Source organism: Azolla caroliniana, unplaced genomic scaffold, assembly GCF_043228905.1.
Source record: "Azolla caroliniana isolate FFs.n. ecotype wild unplaced genomic scaffold, voAzoCaro1.0.p SCAF_7, whole genome shotgun sequence".
NCBI classification, from domain to species: Eukaryota; Viridiplantae; Streptophyta; class Polypodiopsida; order Salviniales; family Salviniaceae; genus Azolla; species Azolla caroliniana.
Window position 1 is genome coordinate 17,199,077 of NW_028230442.1, and position 21,769 is coordinate 17,220,845.

Here is a 21,769-nt window from a genome sequence, read left to right on the forward strand (position 1 = left end):
AGAAAAATGATAAGCAACAACAAAACAGATTGCCCTAAGTCATATTTATACATATATGACTTTGGGGCTATTTACAACTATAGCCTCAGGGGCCCATAGCAGACATATTCACGGATATGTCCCTGCATCCGGATCGCTCTCCGGGTACATTCGTCATCCGGCACCGAAGCCGGGGTCTTCGTCATCCGGATCCGAAACCGGAACCGGGCTTGTCGGCATTCATCTCCGACATCCGACCATCCCATCCGAAGGGACCGTAATCCCAACATATACTTTGTAGTAAGTTAGTCATGGTGGTGTTTTTTTCTTTCGTAATGAAAGCCATTATTTATGAAAAAAAAAGAGAGAGAGAGAGAGAGAGAGAGACTATTCACTCTTCTTCTTCTGATTTTGATTCTGATTTTGACCTGTGGCTATGGCTATGCCTTTGGCTCTACTTCTAGCTATAGAGAAGAAAGCACGGAGCGAGGGGGAGAGAGACTATTCACTCTTTTTCTTCTTTTGTTGCTTCTGATTCTGACCTATGCCTATGCCTATGCCTTTGGCTCTGCTTCTAGTTATGGAGAAGAAACACACGAAGAAGAAACAGAGCAAAGAGAGGAAAGCACGCAAAGAGAGGGAAACAGAGACAGAGACAAAGAGAGATTAAAAAATTCCCTCCCCCCACATTTTACTTTTTTTAACATTTTAACAATTTTCTTTTTCTTTTTCGTTTCTTGTAATGATATTATATGAAATAGTGATGAGGCTAGTTGGGCGACTACTGCCAAGGTTGGGCGACTTCTGATAGTTTTTTTTGGTGCGCGTTCTTTCTTATCCAAATCCGATGGTGCAGATCGCACACGCCTTCCTCTGAGCGACCTGCACTGTCTATGGCCGAGATTCCCTTGCCAACCCTCTTTATGATTTGTGTCATAATAGACACGTCGTGTTTTGTGTGACAAATACATACATACATACATACATGATACATGCATGCATGCATGCATGCATGCATCGTGGTGTCTAACTACCACCAAATATTTATGAGGGCAAGTGAGGGAATTGCGGAGAAGGACGGTGCAAGTCGCTAGATGAGGGTGCGTGCGATCTGCACCGTCCAATCTGGATGAAGAAAAAGCGCGCCATCAAAAGTCCAATTTTTGGGGAGCCCGACTCTATGAATGGGATTGAGTATAAAAACCCATACCTGTCATTTTTGCCCATTTACAAACAGGTAGCTAGAGGTTTAGGGTTTAGGGTTTAGGAGCGAGGCACACCACCTGTTGTCCAGAGGTATGTATCATATTTCTTGTCTATTTATGAATTGCTTAATATTTGTGTGTTCAATTTGTGAAAGCTCAGAAATCTCATCCTATTTACTGAACACTTAGATAGGGCCATTGTAGTCCACTATTGCACACTTAACAAGATGCAAACACTGGTTCTCTTGTTTAGTTCTATGAAGATTCTTCACAGAATTTGCAACTGAAAAATACCCTGTTTTAGCATTCCCAGTGTTGTCTTCATCGTGATCTAGATGCTTTCGCCCATATTCGGCTATAAGATTGACCAATTTCCCATTGCTACCATGGTCCTAACCTTGAGCTAGAAGATTCTCATAAACTTCTACAACAAGATCCCCATGCTTTGCATTCCTATAATGGTTTCGACCTTGACTGCACGCATCATTCCCACCAAAGTCATGATCTTGATCTCCAAATTTCACATTCTGACCAAGGTCATGATTATGATCTCCAGACTTGGCTCTCTGCTCAAGGTCAATATCTTGATCAACAAATTTGGAATTTCTACTAAGATCGTGTTCCCGACCACCACCAAGTTTTGCCGAAAGGATCCAAACTCTGGCAAGGGTGGGAGAGTATAAAACCATCACATTGACTGAGGCCGAAATACCTATAAAGCTTCCATGTGGTATATCAAGGAAACGAGCCACTAAAAAGATATTAGATTTTGAACAAGAATTTCCTCCTGTACGATCTTCTTCTAATGAAACTGAAGTCTGTATCAATTGAAACTCGTTGCATTTCCATCCCACCACATCTGTTCCTGGTCCACCTTTTGCCAGCTTTGCAACAAGAAACACTAGTTCATCAGTGTCTAAACCCGTGTTTCTTCCATTGCTCATGGATCCACATCCATCCATGGAATCACAGTGCTTCTTCTTCTCCTCCTTGTCAAATGGCTTTCTTTCATGAAAAAGCTTATTATTCTGCTCAAAGAGCTTTGTATGTTCCTCAAAAGCATTTCTTCTTTCTTCCCAAACCTTCTTCTTCTCATCAAAGGGATATCTTTCCTCACAAAGCTTCTTCTTCTCCTCTTCCAAATGCCTTCTTTGCTCAGAGGGCTTCTTCTCCTCTTCAAATTTCCTTATTTTTGAATCATTTAACAACTTCCTTTCCTCATAAACCGTCTTCTCTTCCTCAAAATTCCTCGTTTTCACAGCATTTGGGACATTTCTAGACTTAGATCTGGCGGATGATTTTCCCGAGGAAGAAGACGAAGATATGGTGTTGCTCTTAGAGTTATTTCTCTCTCGAAGGTGAAGAAAGCAGAAATCAGAGCAAAGAGGAGGGATGATGAAAGGAGAAGGAGAAAGAGAAGACTTACCAGAGACAGGGGAAGAGAAGAGAAGACATGAAGAATCGGCCAAAAGGAAGGCAAAACTCTGAGATGGAACAATTTCATCATGATGAAATTGTTCTCTCACATAATCTGAAGCGTTTAGATTGTCCGTAAAATATGATGATGAGCTTCTCTATGAGCATGGCATAGTCATGTAATTGTTGTCTTACATAGTTTGAAGTATGATAGGTTAAGTGTTTAAGTTGTCCACTAAAGCAACCACAATGAGCTTCTCTATGGGCATAGCATAATCACGGTCCTAAAGCCCCTTTATAAATTCTAGTTGTCTGTACATTTGGTTGCATTCTTAATTTGAAAAGCTTAACAATTGGAAGCAATGAAAGTGATGTGACTATTATCCTTATAAATGAAGGGGTCAATGTTTTGGATCAATTTGATTTATAAAAACCATTCAAGTTAGTTTCGGATGTCTTATAAAGTAAGATTGATACAATTAGTAGTAATTCTAAGTTATTTTTAGATGTTCAAATATGATCGTAGATCCATTGGTGGTTTTTGAAGATGGCATGTGTTTTGTACAGATGGCTAGTCGGTCCAAGACCTTCATAGACTTTGATGCGGATTGGGGTGAAACAATACCCTGTGAAGGGAGGTATGGCCTCAATCATTTCTCAAGTATATATTGTGTATAAATAGTGATGTTTGTGTGCTAACTTGAATGATGGTTTAGGGTTTTTGTAAGAAAGGGTGCTAGGTGCCCCAAATCCAACGATATGGATGCTGAAAACATCATTACTGAAGACTCGAACATGGATATGAACCCCATACATGACGTGGGGCCAGGTGTTGAAGATATTAGTGTAAATGGTGAGTTGATGTACATTCTTATAATCATTATTGAAGTAAGTATATATTGGGTTTTTCTAATGCAAATGTCACACCATTGTTGTAGTGGACCCTATGTCCCTCTTCAAGGCGGGAAGAGACTCGACAGGTATCAAATGTCGCACATGTATCGTTGGAGATTCATGTAGAAAAGAGGTACGATGGTTTCACAAAAAAGCTGACATGGAGGCTCACTTACAGAAGGCACATGGCATCCATGTACCCTCCGTGTAGTACTGCCTCGGGGGCTAAAGATAGAAGAAGAAGAGCATTCGACCTCCATGAGGAGTACAACCACATCATTCTTCAGCCACTACGAAAGACAACGATCAATAAAGCGTTTTTTGGATCCGGAGCTAAAGTACAACAGATCACGCCAATCACACATGAGGAAGTTGAGGACAAGAGCGATTAAGATCTTCAAAGCCACACCGGACGCACTTCGAATATCCAAGGAGGCCGATTTCATTGCCCAATTCATCAGCCAAGAGATGGCTAGGTATGACAAGGGAAAGGAGCATAGGATGGCAAAATTGAAGTTGAAGATTGTGGTTGTGTCTGAAGCTTATGTAAGTATGGTTTATGATTATGTGTGCATCTTATGTGAGTCTAAATCTAGTGTGTGCATCTTATGTGAGTCTAAATCTAGTGTGTGAATCTTATGTATGAATTTTAGTGTAAGAATCATGGAATTCCCATGCCAGAAGATGAGACACATGTCGAGATCGATGGTGGTCAAGAAGAATTGTCAAAATCGACAACCCAACAACCAAGGAGGCCGAAAATCCAAATCCGCAAGAAAAAAGTGGACCCTGGTAAATTGTCGTTCATTACATCATCTGACACAGATGAGGGTGCAGACATTGGGATTGTCTTTGTTGGTCATGGGACAATCAAGAAAACATGGGATAACACAACAACAAATAAGTTCACTAGGTATGCCGTTATGGCGGGGGCATGAGATCAATAGTTAACTTCATGTTTTTTTGTAGTTCCTAATCTGGCCTAATAAACAGGTTTCAGGTGGTTTGTCGACGATTAGATCTAGCGGTCTTTTTGACGGAGGTAGAACTATGTTCGTTGTGCACTGTAGGGGAGATGGCATCCACATGTATGATGACCCTCTTCCACTTATGGATGGAGTACTCGTTGCCCCCCAAAATCAACAAAGCGGTTTCATATTGTGGATCCACTATGGGTACAACTAGAAGGCCAAAGTGATAAGGGTGAAGACATACTCACTTAGGTCCTTGAACGGGAATATGTCTTCATTCCGATATTGCACTCAAGGCATTGGGTGCTTTGGTTGAAGATGCAACAGACTCCTATAGGTCTTGATGCCAAGGTGAGGAGCCCAATTGTTTTTTGTGATCCACTAAATAATCATCCGACTACCGGCATGAAGACATTGGGTGATTTGGTTGAACAACATATCTCTAGCGCCACACACGACCATTGCATCATCAAAAACGAGCGGTTCTAGGTATTGCATATCCCAACCCAACCTAATGGGATGGATTGTGGGTATTATGTGATGCAAACCATTCAAATGTTGGTCGAGGAGTTCATTCAAGGATTTGAGTCCGATCAATTTGTAAGTATTTATGAGAATTGAATTTGAGCATTTCTTTTTGTAAGGGCTTAGGTTGATGGCATCTTGTGGTGTAGGGTAAGGAGCAATGGCTTGGATTCAAAGATGTGGATCTCGATCGGAAAATCATGGCAAAATGGACACGAAGGACTCTGGGCATATGGTTATTTTAATCACTAGCATGTTGTACTTTGTAACATCAAACATATGATCTCGATTTACTATCTCATGCGGATTGCCAACTTTTTGTAATATCTGGTAAATAGTTGAATCTCATTTTGGTTGTATATGACTCAATTTGATGTACATTCTTGTTGTGAGTCTTATTATTTGAATCTCATTCTGGTTGTATATGACTCAATTTGAATCTCATTCTAAATAGTGTGTGACTCAATGTGAATCTTATTCAAAAGCGATGTACAATAATGCAATACTAGTAATAATGGAGAAGGTAGACAAAGCAATGTACAAAATTTTTTGGTGTAGGGAGCCCGACTGATTAACGAGGAGCCCGACTCGTTATAAAAGAGGGAGCCCGACTGATTAACGAGGAGCCCGACCCGTTATAAAAGAGGGAGCCCGACTAATTAATGAGGATCCCGACTCATTTCAAAAAGGGAACCCGACTGATTAATGAGGAGCCCGACTCATTAATAGTTAATTGCCCAACTACGTGTAATGATGGCGTTTCAACGATCATACTAACAACTATAGCAAATTGATTCATCAAATTCAGTAGCATGAACTAAGAGGTAGACTCATTCACTAAGGATTGAACTCATTCCCTTAACAGTCTATTAATCACTCGCACTCATTTCATTCACTCTCATTCTCGATCATTCACTAATAGCCCTAAACATTCTCGAACTAAATCATTCAAGAAGAGTTGAAATAATCCACTCCATTCATGTGAATTATTTGAATTCATTCACTTCATTCATTTGCATAATCTCTCACATTCATTTAATTGACCTCAATCACTGGCATTCTCGATCATATTGTATTTGCTATGGAGAGCACAATGCATCATGGTGTCTTCGCCATGTCGAAAGATGAATCGGAAGATACGTCATGGTCATCCAATGCATCGTTTGTATCTAAGGACGAATTGGAGATTCCTTTTGAGTCATCAGAAATCGATCGTGAGGATGAGGCGGTCGATCCCTTCATGTATTGTTCCCCCAGGTATTTTGCATTTTCAAGAGGTACGTATAATTTGATGATTAAAGATTTATTGGGACAAGTTAAGGTAACATTGGAAGCATTACGTGATGTCGCGAGGGGAGCACCTCTTTCACTTCATGCATGGAGGCGCATGAAGAGTCGTCTCATACTCGGGAATGAGAGTGCAATTTACCTTAAAGCATCACCTAATCTTCAAGTATTAGCATCACATGGTGACACATCCCATCACATGTTTTCAAAGACTCTTAAAGAGTTAAAGCTAGTTTATGTGACTGATATACGTGATTATGGCATCCCACCGAAGTACGTGAAAGCACTCATTACAAGTTGTGGTTGCCAAATGGTATCGAAGGTCAACCCGATAAAAGGTTTGGGATCAAGCATGGCCAAATATAACAAGACCCTACCCATAGAAGTGATCAAGGTAGAAACCCACCAGTTAGATTATGTGCTCACAAATTTGCAAACCAAGTACCACACACGTTTAAGGAAAGGAGTCAAGAAGGGTATGCGTGTGACTAGGTATAGTTGCCATCGTGTGGGGACATCTCGACTTGCATCTAATTCCACTCGACGACGCAGGTGCACACCCCGATGTGGGTGCACATTCCATGTGGACGTTAGAATGAAGACGGTGTTGACAATGAGACACTTACCATTTCAATATATGGACCTCATAGTGTTCATGTACCATGTAGTAGGTCGGATGTGTACCATTTCCCAGTACACCCCAATGGCATAAGTTGTTGCAAAGATGACCTATTTGATGTTGGGTGTGCAAGGCATGTGGCACGAATGAGCATGCGTAAGGAAGCATATCATAAGTCCAAGGCTAGTCCATTAGAGCTTGTTAGTTATCGGTTCTTTATGATACCAAAGGAGGTCCATAACATGGCAAATAGGTTAAAATTTAGGAGTGCCATGACTAAGGTTGATTGGGCTTTGATGATGCAAGATGCCTATGCACTTCGAGATCTTGGGAAAGTGGCTCATGTTAAACCCTACCTACTTGGTGAACCAGGATCTCCCGCCAAACAACCATTTATCTTGATACTTCAAGATCAATGGATATTGGAAATGTGTGAGCGGTTGACCCTAAACAACTCTTGGGCAATCGACTCGACATTTAAAACAAACCAATTCAGGCTACCATTATATGCAGCAATTGCCCCCAACGCCATGGGAATTGGGATCCCATTATGGTACATGCTTTGTAGTTCTAATAAGGGGTCAAACCATGAGCAAGTGGCATTAGAAACTTGTTTGAGAGTCATATTCACAAGGATGCCCACGGTGAGGCCAAATGCGATAGTGATCGATAAATGTTGGACATCATATAATGCCATAACTAATGTGGTTGCAACAGACCGTCAATCTTGGATTGTTGTAAATGGGCAACGGTCCCAAACACATTGTCGACTTTTGTTGTGTCAGTTTAACGCCAAAAAGTCATGGGTGGACAACTTGTTGCCAAAAGTAAGTGCAACTCAGAGAAGCCATCTTTATCAACGAATGTGCCAATTGATGCAATGCATTATTGAATCCACATTCAATGCGATGTGTGAGGAGTTAAAGGTAGAATATGCAGACAAGCCTGGTGTTTGGCAATATATACAAGGAGGATGGTGTGGTCAGACATGTGTGTGGAGGAAACTCTGGCCCAAGTTTGGTAGAATGTTCAACTATGGACACGTTGACACTACCAATATTGTGGAAAGACATTGGCAGTTTATCAAGTATACTACCTTGAGAGGAAGAATAAACCGATCAATTACCGACCTTCTACATGTCTTAATCGGGGACAGTGAAACTGGCACTTGCATAGGAGTAACGGTGATAGAGTGGTACAAGCAACGACAAGAAATATGTGAGAGTGGTCGGTTTTCACCCCGTGCAAATTGTAGGGATCAAAGGTCCCGACTTAAAGAAGCGGAGAGAATATTGGAAAGGTATGTCGACGATACTTCCACAATGGAAATTGTCGACGAGGCCCGATATTGGTTTAGAATCTTGAGCATGACGACTCCCACTCTATGGTATAATGTCTCACTCCAATGTTCATATTGTGATTGCCAAGACATTGCGAGTAAATGTAAGCATTTACTCGGTATCCGAATGATTATTGAGAGGCATATGCCACATTTATGTGGCTCATTGCCTTTTATAGATCATGCGACCCAAATGCGAATGGACCATAATACAGAAATAGAACTAGAGGCAGAGGTAGAACGGGTCAAGGAGACAAACCCCACAACATCCGAGATTGAATCATTCAAGTCCAAAATACAAACGGTCGTGAAAGCACTTCAATGTCTCGAGCAAGGGTTAGGAACCTTCGACCGTGCAACTATTGTTGAAGGTATACAAACATTGGAAGATGTGGCTGAGAAGGTGTATCACGTTGGTGCACCAAAATCAACCAATGAAGAAGATGGTAGATCAATAAGTCGCAACCAACAAATCGGTGCTAAAAGAAGTGCAACAATAGACCTGTGTGTGTGTGAGAAGAAGAGTTTCCTGAACCTTTGGAAGTGGAATTGGATAGCTATGGCCTCCTCCAGGTTCTCCCTTCTTCACCTGCCACTGCCCTTCCTAACCCTACTTTTCTCTATGCTGTCCTACTCTTTTTTTCTGAGATCCTTAAACCTCGAATTTGCAGAGTTCCTTTGATGATTCTTCCATTTTGTTTTGCAGCGTCTGGAATAGAGACACTCTTGCTGTCGTTACTGGCGCCAATAAAGGGATAGGATTAGAGATTGTGAAGCAAATGTCATTGAAAGGATTAACCGTTGTTCTCACTGCTCGTGATCGACAAAAAGGTTTGGATGCACTTTCGAAGGTTCGATCAGAACTTGGATTATCATCAGAAAACCTGATCTTCCATCCCCTCGACGTTTGTAGCTCTGACTCGGTATCAAATTTCTCAGCTTGGATCAATGAGAAGTATAGAGGACTAGATATACTGGTAGGTGTTGCCCAATTTTCCATTTTTGTTTTGTTTTCTTGTTGAAAAGAGAAGAAATGGATGAGAGTAAGAAATAATGTAAGGCAAATCTAATCACATGAAGATGGGAGAGTCTAGAGATCAAATTTATGAAAATGTAAAGTATGTTTTGAAGTTCTAGTCTAAAGTTATAGAGGTCCACGTATCTTGGTAAGTTCAAATTGATATGAATTGATGAAATGGGATTAGATGTTTATGCCATTGTATTTCTTTGTTTGAGAGAAGATCAAATAGATGGGGAAGTTGTGATTAGAGGAGTGGATATCTTGTTAACTTGTTTTTTCCATTCCCTTTTCCTGTTTAAATAAACAATTGATGATATCTTTCCATATATTCTGGTCTCTGCCTGAACCCAGTGTATGATATGCATTGGAACTGATGTATGTAGAAACTGACGCACTTTCCCATGAGTCATGACTATTACTACCTGCGGACATGCTGCTTAAAGGCCCATGTTGAGGCAGAGAGGTGTGAGATTATGATGATATATTAATGTCCACTGGGAAGAAGATACCAAAATCCACGCTAACAGCAATCATTAAGAAGCACTCACTCCAGCTTTGAAGATGGGGGATTGCAAAATGGTAGAACAAAAAGCTGACATGAAAAACTAAGCTTGCTTCCTAAATCCGCTACTGGATTTTCACAAGTGTTGCTGGTACCAAAAATCATTATGAAGCACTCTCTCCAGCTGTATAGGTTGGGGATTGCAAAATTGTAGAAATGAAAAACTAAGTTTGTTCCCTAGTTCCACTATTTTGATCTTCCACGAGTTCGGTTATGTTGTGAAGTAAACAGCGATGAGTATTCCTAATGGCAGCAGTGATGTTCCCACCCTTGTTAGGAGCTGTTTGAAGTACATATTTGAAGGAAGGATATTTAAGGTTCAGAAGGGGCCCTACATGACACCTGTGGGAGCAAAAATTATTGCAAAGCACTCTGGTTCATTGTGTAGGTGAGGATTTTAGAATAGTAGACCAAAAAGAAGTAAAAGCAGAAATGAAAAACCAAGTTTGTTTCAGAGTTTTACTGTTTGTATGTTCCATGTATTTGGTTTTGTGGTTGAGAAAATGAGTAAAGAGCATGCCTAGCACTGTCAGCTATTGTTTCATCCTTGTTAGTAGTTCTTGAGAGCGAGTACAATGTTTTAAGAATCCAAAGTAATATGTCCTGTTTTCGGTATGTTGAGACAATATAGACTGAATATTCTCCATTGGATATATCATGTCACAAAGAGAGAGGGAGAGAGTTTGGTTTGCAACATTTAATGGTTTCATTATCTTCTTATCTACAGTTGGATATAACATATATTGGTAGGGCCAATAATGCCCATAATGAAAGGCTGTAGGTTATTGCTCCATCCTTGTTTTTATGTATCTTGTATAGGTAAATATTTTTTTCAGCTACCTTTGTATTTTGCAATGATAACCTATAATTATTAAATTTATGTCTTCTGAAGTACACGACCACTTGGTGTAGGTGAATAATGCTGGAGTTTTGAATAACGGTTCTACCTATGAGAATGCAAAGCTGGTTATGGAGACAAACTACCATGGAGTGAAGCGAGTAACCAAAGCATTGTTGCCTTACATGAGAGCATCGTCAATGGGAAGCCGAATTATAAATGTTAGTTCTGAACTCGGTCAACTCCAGGTAAATCTATTTCGATGTCTTCAAGTTTACCATCGATCATACTTTATACTCATGATTTATAGATTTCATTTTGAGGTAAATGGAAGGCCTTCCATTTTGTTAAGTTAATGAATGAAAGGCCTTCAGTTTTACTTATTTTAAAGTCATGTTTGGCATCTTGTTTGTTCATGGAAATGGTTATTTTTATAGAAGGCCTTTCATTTTGTTAACTGATTGAATGAAAGGCCTCCGGTTTTAATTATTTTAAAGTCATGTTTGGCATCTTGTTTGTTTATGGAAATGGTTGTGTCACTGCATATAGCATTCCCTTCTCTGAAATGAATTAAGGGAAATTTTATTTTTTATGAAATTTTGTTTTTAAACAGAAATTTAGACATCACTTTACTCTTGAAAACAGTTTTGGAGCTATTAAAGATTATGGTAACATAGTTACATGAAGCGCCATTTTACATTCTTGTGATGTCTAGAAACAATGGGATCCGTCTCATCATATTTTTTTGGGTTAATTTCTTGTTCTCTTTTATGTTCATCTCTGTAATTTTGTCTTTCCAAATGGTTTCTTTGATGCCTTTGTCCTATGTAATTCTTTGGCAAGTGAGGTCATATGCTTTTTAACCTAAGGACCTGTCCTTAAACAGTGATTAAATTTCACACTTTTTTTTACTCACAGTTACTGAATTTCACATCCAGGAAGCTAAAATTGCTCCTCAACAAAGATTTTGGCACCTGTTGGCCGCAATGACTGGCATCCCTTTTCGTATTTCGTTCATTGATTTGATAGGGCAATAAGACAAAGGTCAAATACTAGAAACTCAGCCTTGACTATAGCCTATTTCAATATTAAATGCATGTACAGATAGAACATCTAAAGTATTGTCTATTGAGAAGACTAGCAAAGAGAGAAAGTCAGATATGATTCTTGCGGATTATTCTCTAACACAACTCTTCCTTCTCTCTAGAATTAAACTTCGAGTTTTCATCAAAAGATAGTTCTGTTTAAATCAAGCAAGTTTTTCTCATGTTGCAAAGTTTCAACTCCTCAAAAATACTATCTTAGCCCTCTCAATTATCTGCTCATTTAACAACCTTTTAGGACCTTACTGAAAGTGACTTTATAATCCAATGCTACTAAGACAAACCACGGCTAATCCTGGGGCCTGCTCGCAATTGGTCCTCCGTCTATGGACCATTTGCTTTTCCTTGTTTGACATTGTTGAGGAGCAAGAAAAGTAGCAATGAAAATAAAAATAACAATATTATGAAATGATATTATAAAAGAAAGAGGAAACATTTATTTCTTTTGATGACGTTGATTGACGTCAGTTTAAAATGGTAGCACATTTAAGATGGGACGTTTGCTTTTTATATACAGTGGTTAAAGACGTTGCTGGACACATATTCCTTAAGCCCAATTGCTAAAACTTGGGCATTGAAAATTCGTAATTTATATCATCCTTTCAGCAAGTGTTAGCTAAAGTAGCTAAAGGTTTAATTCTCCCCCCATCATATAAGGTGCTATTTGACTCCCTTAGGTATTGGGTGTGGTACAATTGGATTGTTGGGATGGGAATAAAGGGCCATCATGCCTTTTATTAGTGCACGAGTGTGAACGCACTCATAGCACATTTTTTACTTGTATATACATAGTATCTAAAAACCAAAAAAGTGGTACACTCTTTGTACCCAAGACAGCGTGCATCTCTCTCTCTCTCCTTTGTCTCTCACTTAGACTCTCTCCCTCTCTAGTTGACCTAAACCCTAATCCTCGTGCTGCCCTTCAAACTGGTATCAGAGCAGGGTTTAGGGTTTTCTGCAAAGCAAGTCATGTTTTATCTGTAGAGCAGGTCTTTTATTTTTCTGTAGAGAAGATCACGTTTTTCTGCAGAATAGGTCTTTTTTTTTCTATAGAGCAGGTCACATTTTCTGTAGAGCAAGTCCCTTTTCTACAAAGCAAGTTTGGTCCTCCGTTTGGGCTAAGAAATCATGACTAGCAGCAGTGACAGTAGCCACCTTATGCACATCAAGAAGCTTGAGGGTGCACATAACTTTGCGGTATGGAAAAAGCAGTGCTATAACATCCTGTTGCAGAAGAAGCATGCAAAGCCTATTAAAGTCAAAGGGGTAAAGCCTACAGATATAGACCAAGATGATTGGCAAGAGTTGAATGAGTTTGCACGCTCGACTATTGAGTTGTCAATTTTTGATGCCTTGTTGTTTAATATTGAAGGTTTGGACTTTGCCTATTCTATATGGACTAGACTAGAGGAACTATATGCCTAGAAGACGGCAGCTAGCAAAGTTTATTGGCTTAAGAAACTTATGGATTTGCACATGACAGAGGGCACACCCATGTCCACTCACCAGTGAGTTCGATTCCATTTTCAGCCAGCTGGTTGCCTTGAAATTCATCATTGATTATGAGTTTAAGGCCACGTTTTTACTTTGGAGAGTTCTCTACTCATAGAAGAGATGAGTGGGCAAAACAATGCATCCAATAAGTCCTCTAGTGCGTTGCATACGAGGGGAGGGGTAGGTCACAACAGAGAGGCAAATCTGATAGTTATGGCCGTAGTAAATCACGTGGTAAAAATGTAGAATGCCATCACTGTGGCAAAAAGGCTCACTTTAAACGTGATTGTTTCAAATGGAAGAAAGAGAAAGGAAAGGGCAAGAAGATAGATGATTGCATAGAAGAAAAGAGAGACATTCAACTGAGGAAAGGCAATACTAAAATTGAAGAGGTGAATGTAGTCACTCATGACAGTGATAGTGGAAATGATGTACACTTTGTCTCTTCATGCCATAGAGAACATGCTTTACTTGCAGATACAAATGGTGACATGCACACTTGGATACTCGATTCCGGTGCTTCTTTTCACGTCACCCCTCATTGTGAATGGTTTTCAGATTACACAGGGGGTCAACATGGTGTTGTCCATCTTGGGGACAACTATGCATGTTTCTACTTTTACACTTCAGCATGTACAGCATGTACCTCAGCTCAAGAAGAGCTTGATTAGCATAGGACAGCTAGATGACGATGGATTTCACACCACCTTTGGTGATGGGAAATGGAAGATTTGTAAGGGATCTAGAGTTATTGCCAAGGGTAGTAAAAGTGATACTTTGTATCCTCTCCATGTATCTAGTGTGAGTGACGATGTTGTTGCCACAACTGAGCAGCCAAGTGTTTCTTTGGGACACATGAGTGAAACTGGTATGAAAGTACTTTCTCGTTTGGGTTACTTGCCATGTCTTCGTTATGCTGATTTTGAGTATTGTGATCATTGTATGTACAAACATGTACAAACATCACATAAAAAGTCTCTTTCGCTCAAATCTTCCCTGCTTGAGTTAGTACATTCAGATGTATGTCTGATGCCAGGGCTATCATTAGAGGGAAAGAAATACTTAGTCACTTTTGTCGATGATGCTACACGGAAGTTATGGGTTTACCTTATTCGTAGCAAGGATGAAGTGTTCGACAAGTTTTGAACATGCTTGGCATTAGTTAAGAATCAAATTGATAAGACACTTAAGTGTCTCCGCTTTGACAATGGTGGGGAATATGTGTCCAAGGCTTTTCAAGCATTTTGTGACAGCAAAGGGATAAAGAGGTAACTCACTGCCCCTTATAATCCACCCCAAAATGGAGTTGCAGAGTGTATGAATCGGACTATTCAAGATAAGGTTCGTACTATGCTGTCTCATGCTGCGTTACCCCATGGTTTTTGGGAAGAGGCTGTTATAACAGCTGTTCACTTGATTAATCAGTCACCTAACAGGTCTTTGGGAGGGGGAATACCCCAAGAAGCGTGGTCGGGCAAGCCACCTTCATATGCTCACTTGAGAGCGTTTGGCTGTGAGGCTTTTGTGCACATTCGTAAAGAAGAACGCAACAAACTTGAGCCAAATTCCTGCAAATGTATTTTCCTAGGATACGGTGACGAGGGTGAAATGGGGTATAGATTGTGGGATCCCGAGAGACGAAAAATAGTAGTCAGCAATGATTTTATCTTCCGGGAAAATCGCATGCATAAACAACCCGAAAAGACTGAGGAAGTACGTAGGGTTTTATTCCGAGAAGAAATACCTTTTAGACAGGGAAATGTGCCCGCTGTACAGCAGGAAACACCTGCTGTAAACTTACCTGCAAATACAGAAAATGAGGTTGGAAATGATCAACCAGCCTTTGCCAATAATGGAACGGCTAGAACAACAAGCTGTTAATGCTGATTTGCAGGCTGAAATGCCTGGACAGCAAGTTGAAAATGATGATTTGCAGGCTCATTAGCTACCAAACAATGAGCATTGGGTTAGGAGATCGTCTAGAGTTACTAGACAGCCAGACAGATTTGTTCCTGATGCAAACAGTGTGGCTGATTATGTCATGGTGATTGATTGTGGCGAACCGTCTTGCTTCAAGGAAGCAATGGACAGATGACAATAAGAAATGGTATAAAGCCATGTTGTCAGAGATGGAATCTCTTGAGAAAAATGACACTTGGGATTTGGAATCTCTTGAGAAAAATGACACTTCCATGCAAATGGGTTTATAAAATGAAGGTCATTTCTGACTCCTCGCCAAATTACAAAGCAAGATTGGTTGCAAAAGGATACAGCAGGAATATGGAGTTGATTTTGATGAGATCTTCTCTCCTGTAGTTATGATCACTACATTAAGAACCATTTTGGGCCTAGTTACAGTTGAAGATATGGACCTCGTACAGATGGATGTGAAGACTGCCTTTTTACATGGCGATCTCCATGAAGACATATATATGCAGCAGCCTGAAGGTTTTGTGGCTAAAGGCAAAGAGAAGATGGTTTGTAAGCTCAAAAGGAGTTTGTAGGGGTTGAAACAAGCACCAAGCGAATGGTATCATAAATTTGATACATTTATGCAGTCTCAAGGTTTTCGTAGAAGTCAAGTGGACCACTGCTTGGTCACCAAGAAGGCAGGAGATGGCAGCCTGATTATCTTGGTTTTGTATGTTGATGATATGTTGATTTCTGGCAAGGATGTTCATGCCTTCATGGCAGCTTTGATATGAAGGATCTTGGTGATGCAAATCACATCCTTGGCATGTGAATACTCCGAAACCGGTCGAAAGGGGTACTCTTTCTATCTCAGCAGGAGTATATCTCTATGGTTTTGCAGTGTTTCAATATGGCAGGGGGGAAAACAATTGGGGTTCCATTGCCTCCATATTTGAAACTCAGTGCAGAAGACAACCCTACATCTGATGATGAGAAGGCTGAAATGGCTAAGGTTCCATATGCTTCAGCTGTTGGCTGTTTGATATCTGCGATGGTTGGTACACGCCGTCATATTGCTTTTGCAGTGGGAGTGGTTAGTAGGTACATGGCAAATCCAGGCAAAAAGCATTGGGAAGTGGTGAAAGGCATTATGAGATACGTCAAAGGCACAAAGGACTTGTGCATTTGCTTTGGAAAGCAAAAGACATCTGTCGTTGGTTTTACGGATTCGGACTATACTGGTCACGCAGACTGCAGAAAGTCTACTTCTGGGTATGTGTTTACTTTCACAGGAGGAGAGCGGTCTTTTGGGTCTCCAGGCTACATAATTGTGTTGCATTGTCTACTACAGAGGCATAGTATGTTGCTGCCACTGAGGCATGCAAAGAGGGTTTATGGCTTTCGGTCTTTTGGGTCTCCAGGCTACATAATTGTGTTGCATTGTCTACTACAGAGGCATAGTATGTTGCTGCCACTGAGGCATGCAAAGAGGGTTTATGGCTTTCATATCTAGTGAGAGATCTTGGCATTACAGAGTTACCTATTCTTCATTGTGACAGCCAGAGTGCTATCATGCTAGCTCGGAATCCCATCTTTCATGTAAAGACGAAGCACATACTGGTGAAGTATCACTTCATCAGAGATGTACTTGACAGCAAGAATATTGAGCTTGTCAAAGTACATACAAATGATAATCCTGCAGATCTTCTCACGAAGGGTCTTCCAGCTGAGCGATTTGCTCATTGCCGACAGATGATGGGAGTTGGATAGATGTATGTAGTTCAGCTTTGTACATACTTGGACTTAGCTGACATTTTTTTTTTCTCATGGCACATTGCGTTTAGGTGGGAGGTTGTTGGGAATAAAGGGCCATCATGCCTTTTATTAGTGCACAAGTGTGAACGCACTCATAGCACATTTTTGACTTGTATATACATAATATCTAAAAACCAAAAAAGTGGTACACTATTTGTACCCAAGACAACGTGCATCTCTCTCTCTCTCTCCCTTTGTCTCTCATTTTTTTTTTTTTTTTTACTTTCGATGAATGGGTAAATATCCCATTTTTTGTTGTAAACCATTTGTCTCTTGGGCCAATTTTGGCCTTATCTTTCTTTCTTTCTTTCTCACTCAGACTCTCTCCCTCTCTGGTTGACTAAACCCTAATCCTCGTGCTGCCCTTCATGGATTCTGAGAAAGGGGTTATTGTTTGGTCTCCACATAGCATTACGCCAAGTGCATAAAGCTGTTCGTATTTCTCACAATAAAACCGCAGCCACCTTGTCATCATAAAAGTTACCTTTATGCGGGTAACAATCGCCAACGGCTCGGTTTGAACTGAACCGAACCGTGAAACTGTGGCTGAACAGTTTAAACGGTTCGGTTAGGTTTAGATTTAGGTTTTTGTAAACGGTTTGAGCTTTTATTAGTTTAACAGTTTCCGGTTTCAACGGCATTTTAAGCTTAGATTTGATATTTTAAGAAAATCTTTAAATTTTGAACAATTAAGATTTGAAATATCGAGAAATTTAATATTTTAAAATTAAAATGTGAATTTTTTAATTTTGACCTAACGTGAAAACTGAAACCAAACCACGGTTTTAACAGTTTAAAGGTTTGAAAATCTTTAAAACATTTCGTTTGAGCTTGAATATTTTGTAACGGTTCGGTTTAAACGATTTCGTGGTTTGGTTTAAGTTTCAATTTTTTTAAACAGTTTTGGTTTAAATGGTTTGAATTTGACACTCCCAAGCCAAACTGAACCGAACCATTGCCGATTGTTATATGCGGGCTAAAGTTTTCCTTGCAATTTACAAGATAACTGGATGAAGTCACTGTACAAAGGCAATCAAAGATAGAACAATCATGGTCGCTCTTTGTATGGAGTAACTTGTAGCCAGTACTGCTGAACATGAACTCAGTCAATGGGCTGAAGCAAAATGAAGGCTTTTCTAGACAGTTAAATGAGAACCATGGGGGGAGTGGAGTGAAACATGGATATAGATGAATAGATAGATTTCTTATGGTCATTGGAGGTGAAATGCGACCAATGTGATTTACAATGAAACATTTTCATGTAGTGTGTGGATTTCATTAAAATAACCCTGACCTTCAAGAATTTGACTAATGGATAGATAGATTTTTTATCATCCTTGGAGTTAAATTTTGACCAATGGGTCACAATGAAACATTTTCATGGTAGTGTGTGGAGTTCATTATTGACTCTTTATTTTCAAGAATTTGATTAATGAACATTTGCAATTGAGAGTGGACACGAACGTGACATTAGGGAAGTGTAGGGAAAGAAAATTGGAAAATGATCGAAATTGGAGAATTGCAGTAGAGCATCATAAACCCATGAACTTGTTGCAGTTAAAATATGCATAGGCAATTAGTCATTTTACCAGTTTCCGATGCCCAGATGTTGCATGTTGCATCGAAGAGAATGTGACGTAAGACATATGAACGGAATTATGATGAATAATGGAATAGGAGATGAGCTCTAGCGTATGTGGGGCTATTGCGGTTTGCCTATTTAGAGAAGAAAATGATTTTGTAGTTTGGTGCAGTGTTTGTAATATGTGTGACGAGTGAGCCTCCACATCTCTCCCAAGTTGTGATTCATTGGTGTGTTGCTAGAAGCCCTCATTCATAAAGAAATCTATTGAGCCATCATGAAGCGAGTGTAATGTATCCCATCATTCAAACCATTTATTCATAGCTTGCATATATTTGGAATGCAACATTTTGGTTTTGTGTGTGTTTTGAACTTTCCTGCTTGCTTACCATGCAGTTCTAAGAGGTCGATGTGAGGCTTTTTTACTATCTTAAGCAATAGGCAACAACCATTCTATTCTCATAATTGCAATGGAAAGCAATCAAGTCTAAAGAATTAGGAGTGTGTGTGGCATTTGTATATTGCCTTAAAGATACTTCATAAGAAAGTGCTTGTGGACACTTTCAAACTCTTTTGAAGTGGACTTGGTATGGCCCTATACCTCAACCCCACAGAGAAGCACTTGTGTCACCAAAGTGTCTAAGAGTATTTCTTGATAACCTAACATTTAAGTAGTACATTCATTCTATGCCTCAACCCCAGGGGAAGCACTAGTGTCAAAGAGGTATTTTTTGAGAGCCCAACTTTTGATTTCTCTTCCATTGCATGATTCTCGAATGCATAGTAAGCCACCATTCTTGTTTGAAGTGGTGAGTAGCATATTCATTCAATCTATGATTGGATGGAGGTGACCTCACATTCATCGTGAAGCTTTCCACCGTTTCAAATGGCTCATTTCGCACACAATGCATAATTTATCCTAAATTTGATTCTTCACAAGAATAGCCTTTGTTTTGGAACTATTGACACTATAGTTACTATGCATGCAAAAGTTCTTCCCCAGGAATTGTGGGAGGAGGGGGGGGGGGGACCGAAACAGGCCACTTGAGGACTCTACTTGGACGAAGACAAGCTGTTGCTCGATTTACTAGTTGGATGTCTGGCAATGTCACAGGAACTCCTTGCCATCAGCTTAACCATAAGCATAATCAGGAGTTCAATGTCTTCTGAAGTATTTGCTGAAAGCGCAACTGCATATAGCAAAAGTATGATGATTGTTTTCCGAATACCAAGCTCTTTTACACTGTTCTTGTTTAAAAGGTTTGGCTATTCTTGTGGCCCCTGTTCTGGAATTGGTGGCAAATTGGATTATTGGTTATTAGATGGCAAAAATCAATGTTCATGTTGCACACCAATGAAGTTTATTGTAAGCTGATTGTAGAGAGAGTTTGCAGGTGTCATTGAGAACCCTGGATGCATGATAGCAAGTACATATTCTATTCCATGCGAGAGTGTTTCTTTAAAACACCAGAACGGTTAACATTGGGCATGTGTTTCAGTACAACATTAGAGGATACTAGGCACAAATTCCCGACATGCCTACTCGCTAAAGCCATTTGGTTATTATGTTGCATCTTTGGGCATCAGTAACTGAGAAGTTTGTCTCCCTTTTCGTGGTTTTGGGTTTTTGCTCGGTGAGCCAGAGGTTTTACCCCCTTCCCATCGTATGATGTAGTGTTCGACTACCTTAAGTATTGGGATCTCTATTATAATCGGATTAAGATTCTCTTACAACACTTTAGAAGGTTTACCTTGCAATAAGATTCTCACTATAGTAGGGACATCAAGAATTTTGTATTGTTGTATTAATGATATTACGAGAGATTGATTTTCTTCTTGTTGGTCAGATTGTAAGCCCATCTCTAAGGCAAGAGATGGAGAATCCAAAGCATCTTACAGAGGAGAGAATAGACTTATATGTAAATCGGTTTTTGCAAGATTTTTGCGAAGGTAATGCCAGGTTCAAAGGTTGGCCTTCTGGAGAATATGCAGTTTATTCTATGTCTAAATTGGCGGTGAATGCGTACACACGTGTACTTGCAAGGGAATTACATAAGACATATGTGAATTGTATGCATCCAGGGTATGTAAAAACAGACATGACTAAACACCAAGGATATTTGTCTCCTGAGAAGGGGGCTGATACTGCTGTCTGGCTTGCACTCCACCCTCCTCCATTGCCCTCAGGGAAATTCTTCTACCAAAGAAAGCCATGTAGCTTTTAGCATTGACAGTTCTTTGTGTATAACAAATCTTGATGTCAGTATTCAACTGATAAATGATTGTATAGTTTTATATTTCATTCTTTTGAGAGAGAACTGAAAGATATGTGCTGAATAAGCTTCACCAACTTCCAATAATCAATTGATAAATGATTTTAGTGTTTTATATTTCATTCTTTTGAGAGAGAACTGAGGCATTATGTTCTAAATAAGCATCAGCAACTTTCCGTGCTTGAACATTTTACCCATACCCAGTCATGTAAACTGACTTATGCAAATTAACGGCCAACACCCCCACTCAGTCATGAGGAAACTCTTCTATTGGAAAAATTTATATAATACTCTATTGTGTCTGTGGTTCCATGTTGAATAATGATGGGTAAGGAAAAGTTTCCAGTCGAAAAAAATAATACAATACTCCACAGCATTTCTAGGGTTCCATGTTGAGTAATGATGGGTATCAATTTGACATCCATGATCGGTTTTAATCAAAATTATGGCTATATTCACATGCAAATTTCTTGTCATCTTGTGTATATTGGCATGAAATTCTTGCACTAAACCTATCTATGAAAGTGGGATATCCTTGATGATTGCGTGAATTTCTTCAATTGTGCCAATCGACATAAGTGAGATACCTTTGATTAATGGCATGAAATTCTTTTGGCATTCAATTGTGCCAATCTAACATAAGTGAGATATCTTGGATTATTGGCATGAAATTCTTTTGCTATGCCAATATCGGTGATATCATTGATGTTTGTCAAATTCGTATCATTTTCCTTATGCTTTCACTCTAATAGTTACGTGCAAATCATCATAGATAATGACCCAAGCTCTCATATACCCACATAACTTCCATGTTTTCGTTATCGAAAACATTAGAGAGCAAGCCACTACCATTTCAAGATGTTTGCTTCACTTTGGGCAATGAGTTAAAAATCCCCCACAAATGACAATCTAACACCTACTTAGAGATGCATTTT

The 21,769-nt window shown here is 39.7% G+C and overlaps 1 protein-coding gene across 1 annotated transcript; it reads left to right on the forward strand.

The window, feature by feature from the left end:
* Positions 1 to 8,744: 8,744 nt before the first annotated feature.
* Positions 8,745 to 20,949, forward strand: LOC147862092 (short-chain dehydrogenase/reductase 1-like). The gene is made up of 4 exons (XM_087322153.1): positions 8,745 to 8,808; positions 8,942 to 9,212; positions 10,731 to 10,904; positions 20,409 to 20,949. The coding sequence occupies exons 1-4, from the start codon at positions 8,795 to 8,797 to the stop codon at positions 20,784 to 20,786; spliced, it is 837 nt and encodes a 278-aa protein (XP_087178279.1). The 5' UTR covers positions 8,745 to 8,794; the 3' UTR covers positions 20,787 to 20,949.
* The last annotated feature ends 820 nt before the right edge of the window (positions 20,950 to 21,769 follow it).

Excerpts from the sequence above, each read along its gene's own strand:
- LOC147862092 (XM_087322153.1), top strand. Across the intron at positions 9,213-10,730 it reads ATAGAGGACTAGATATACTG|GTGAATAATGCTGGAGTTTT; the intron begins GTAGGTGTTGCC and ends CACTTGGTGTAG. Across the intron at positions 10,905-20,408 it reads CTGAACTCGGTCAACTCCAG|ATTGTAAGCCCATCTCTAAG; the intron begins GTAAATCTATTT and ends CTTGTTGGTCAG.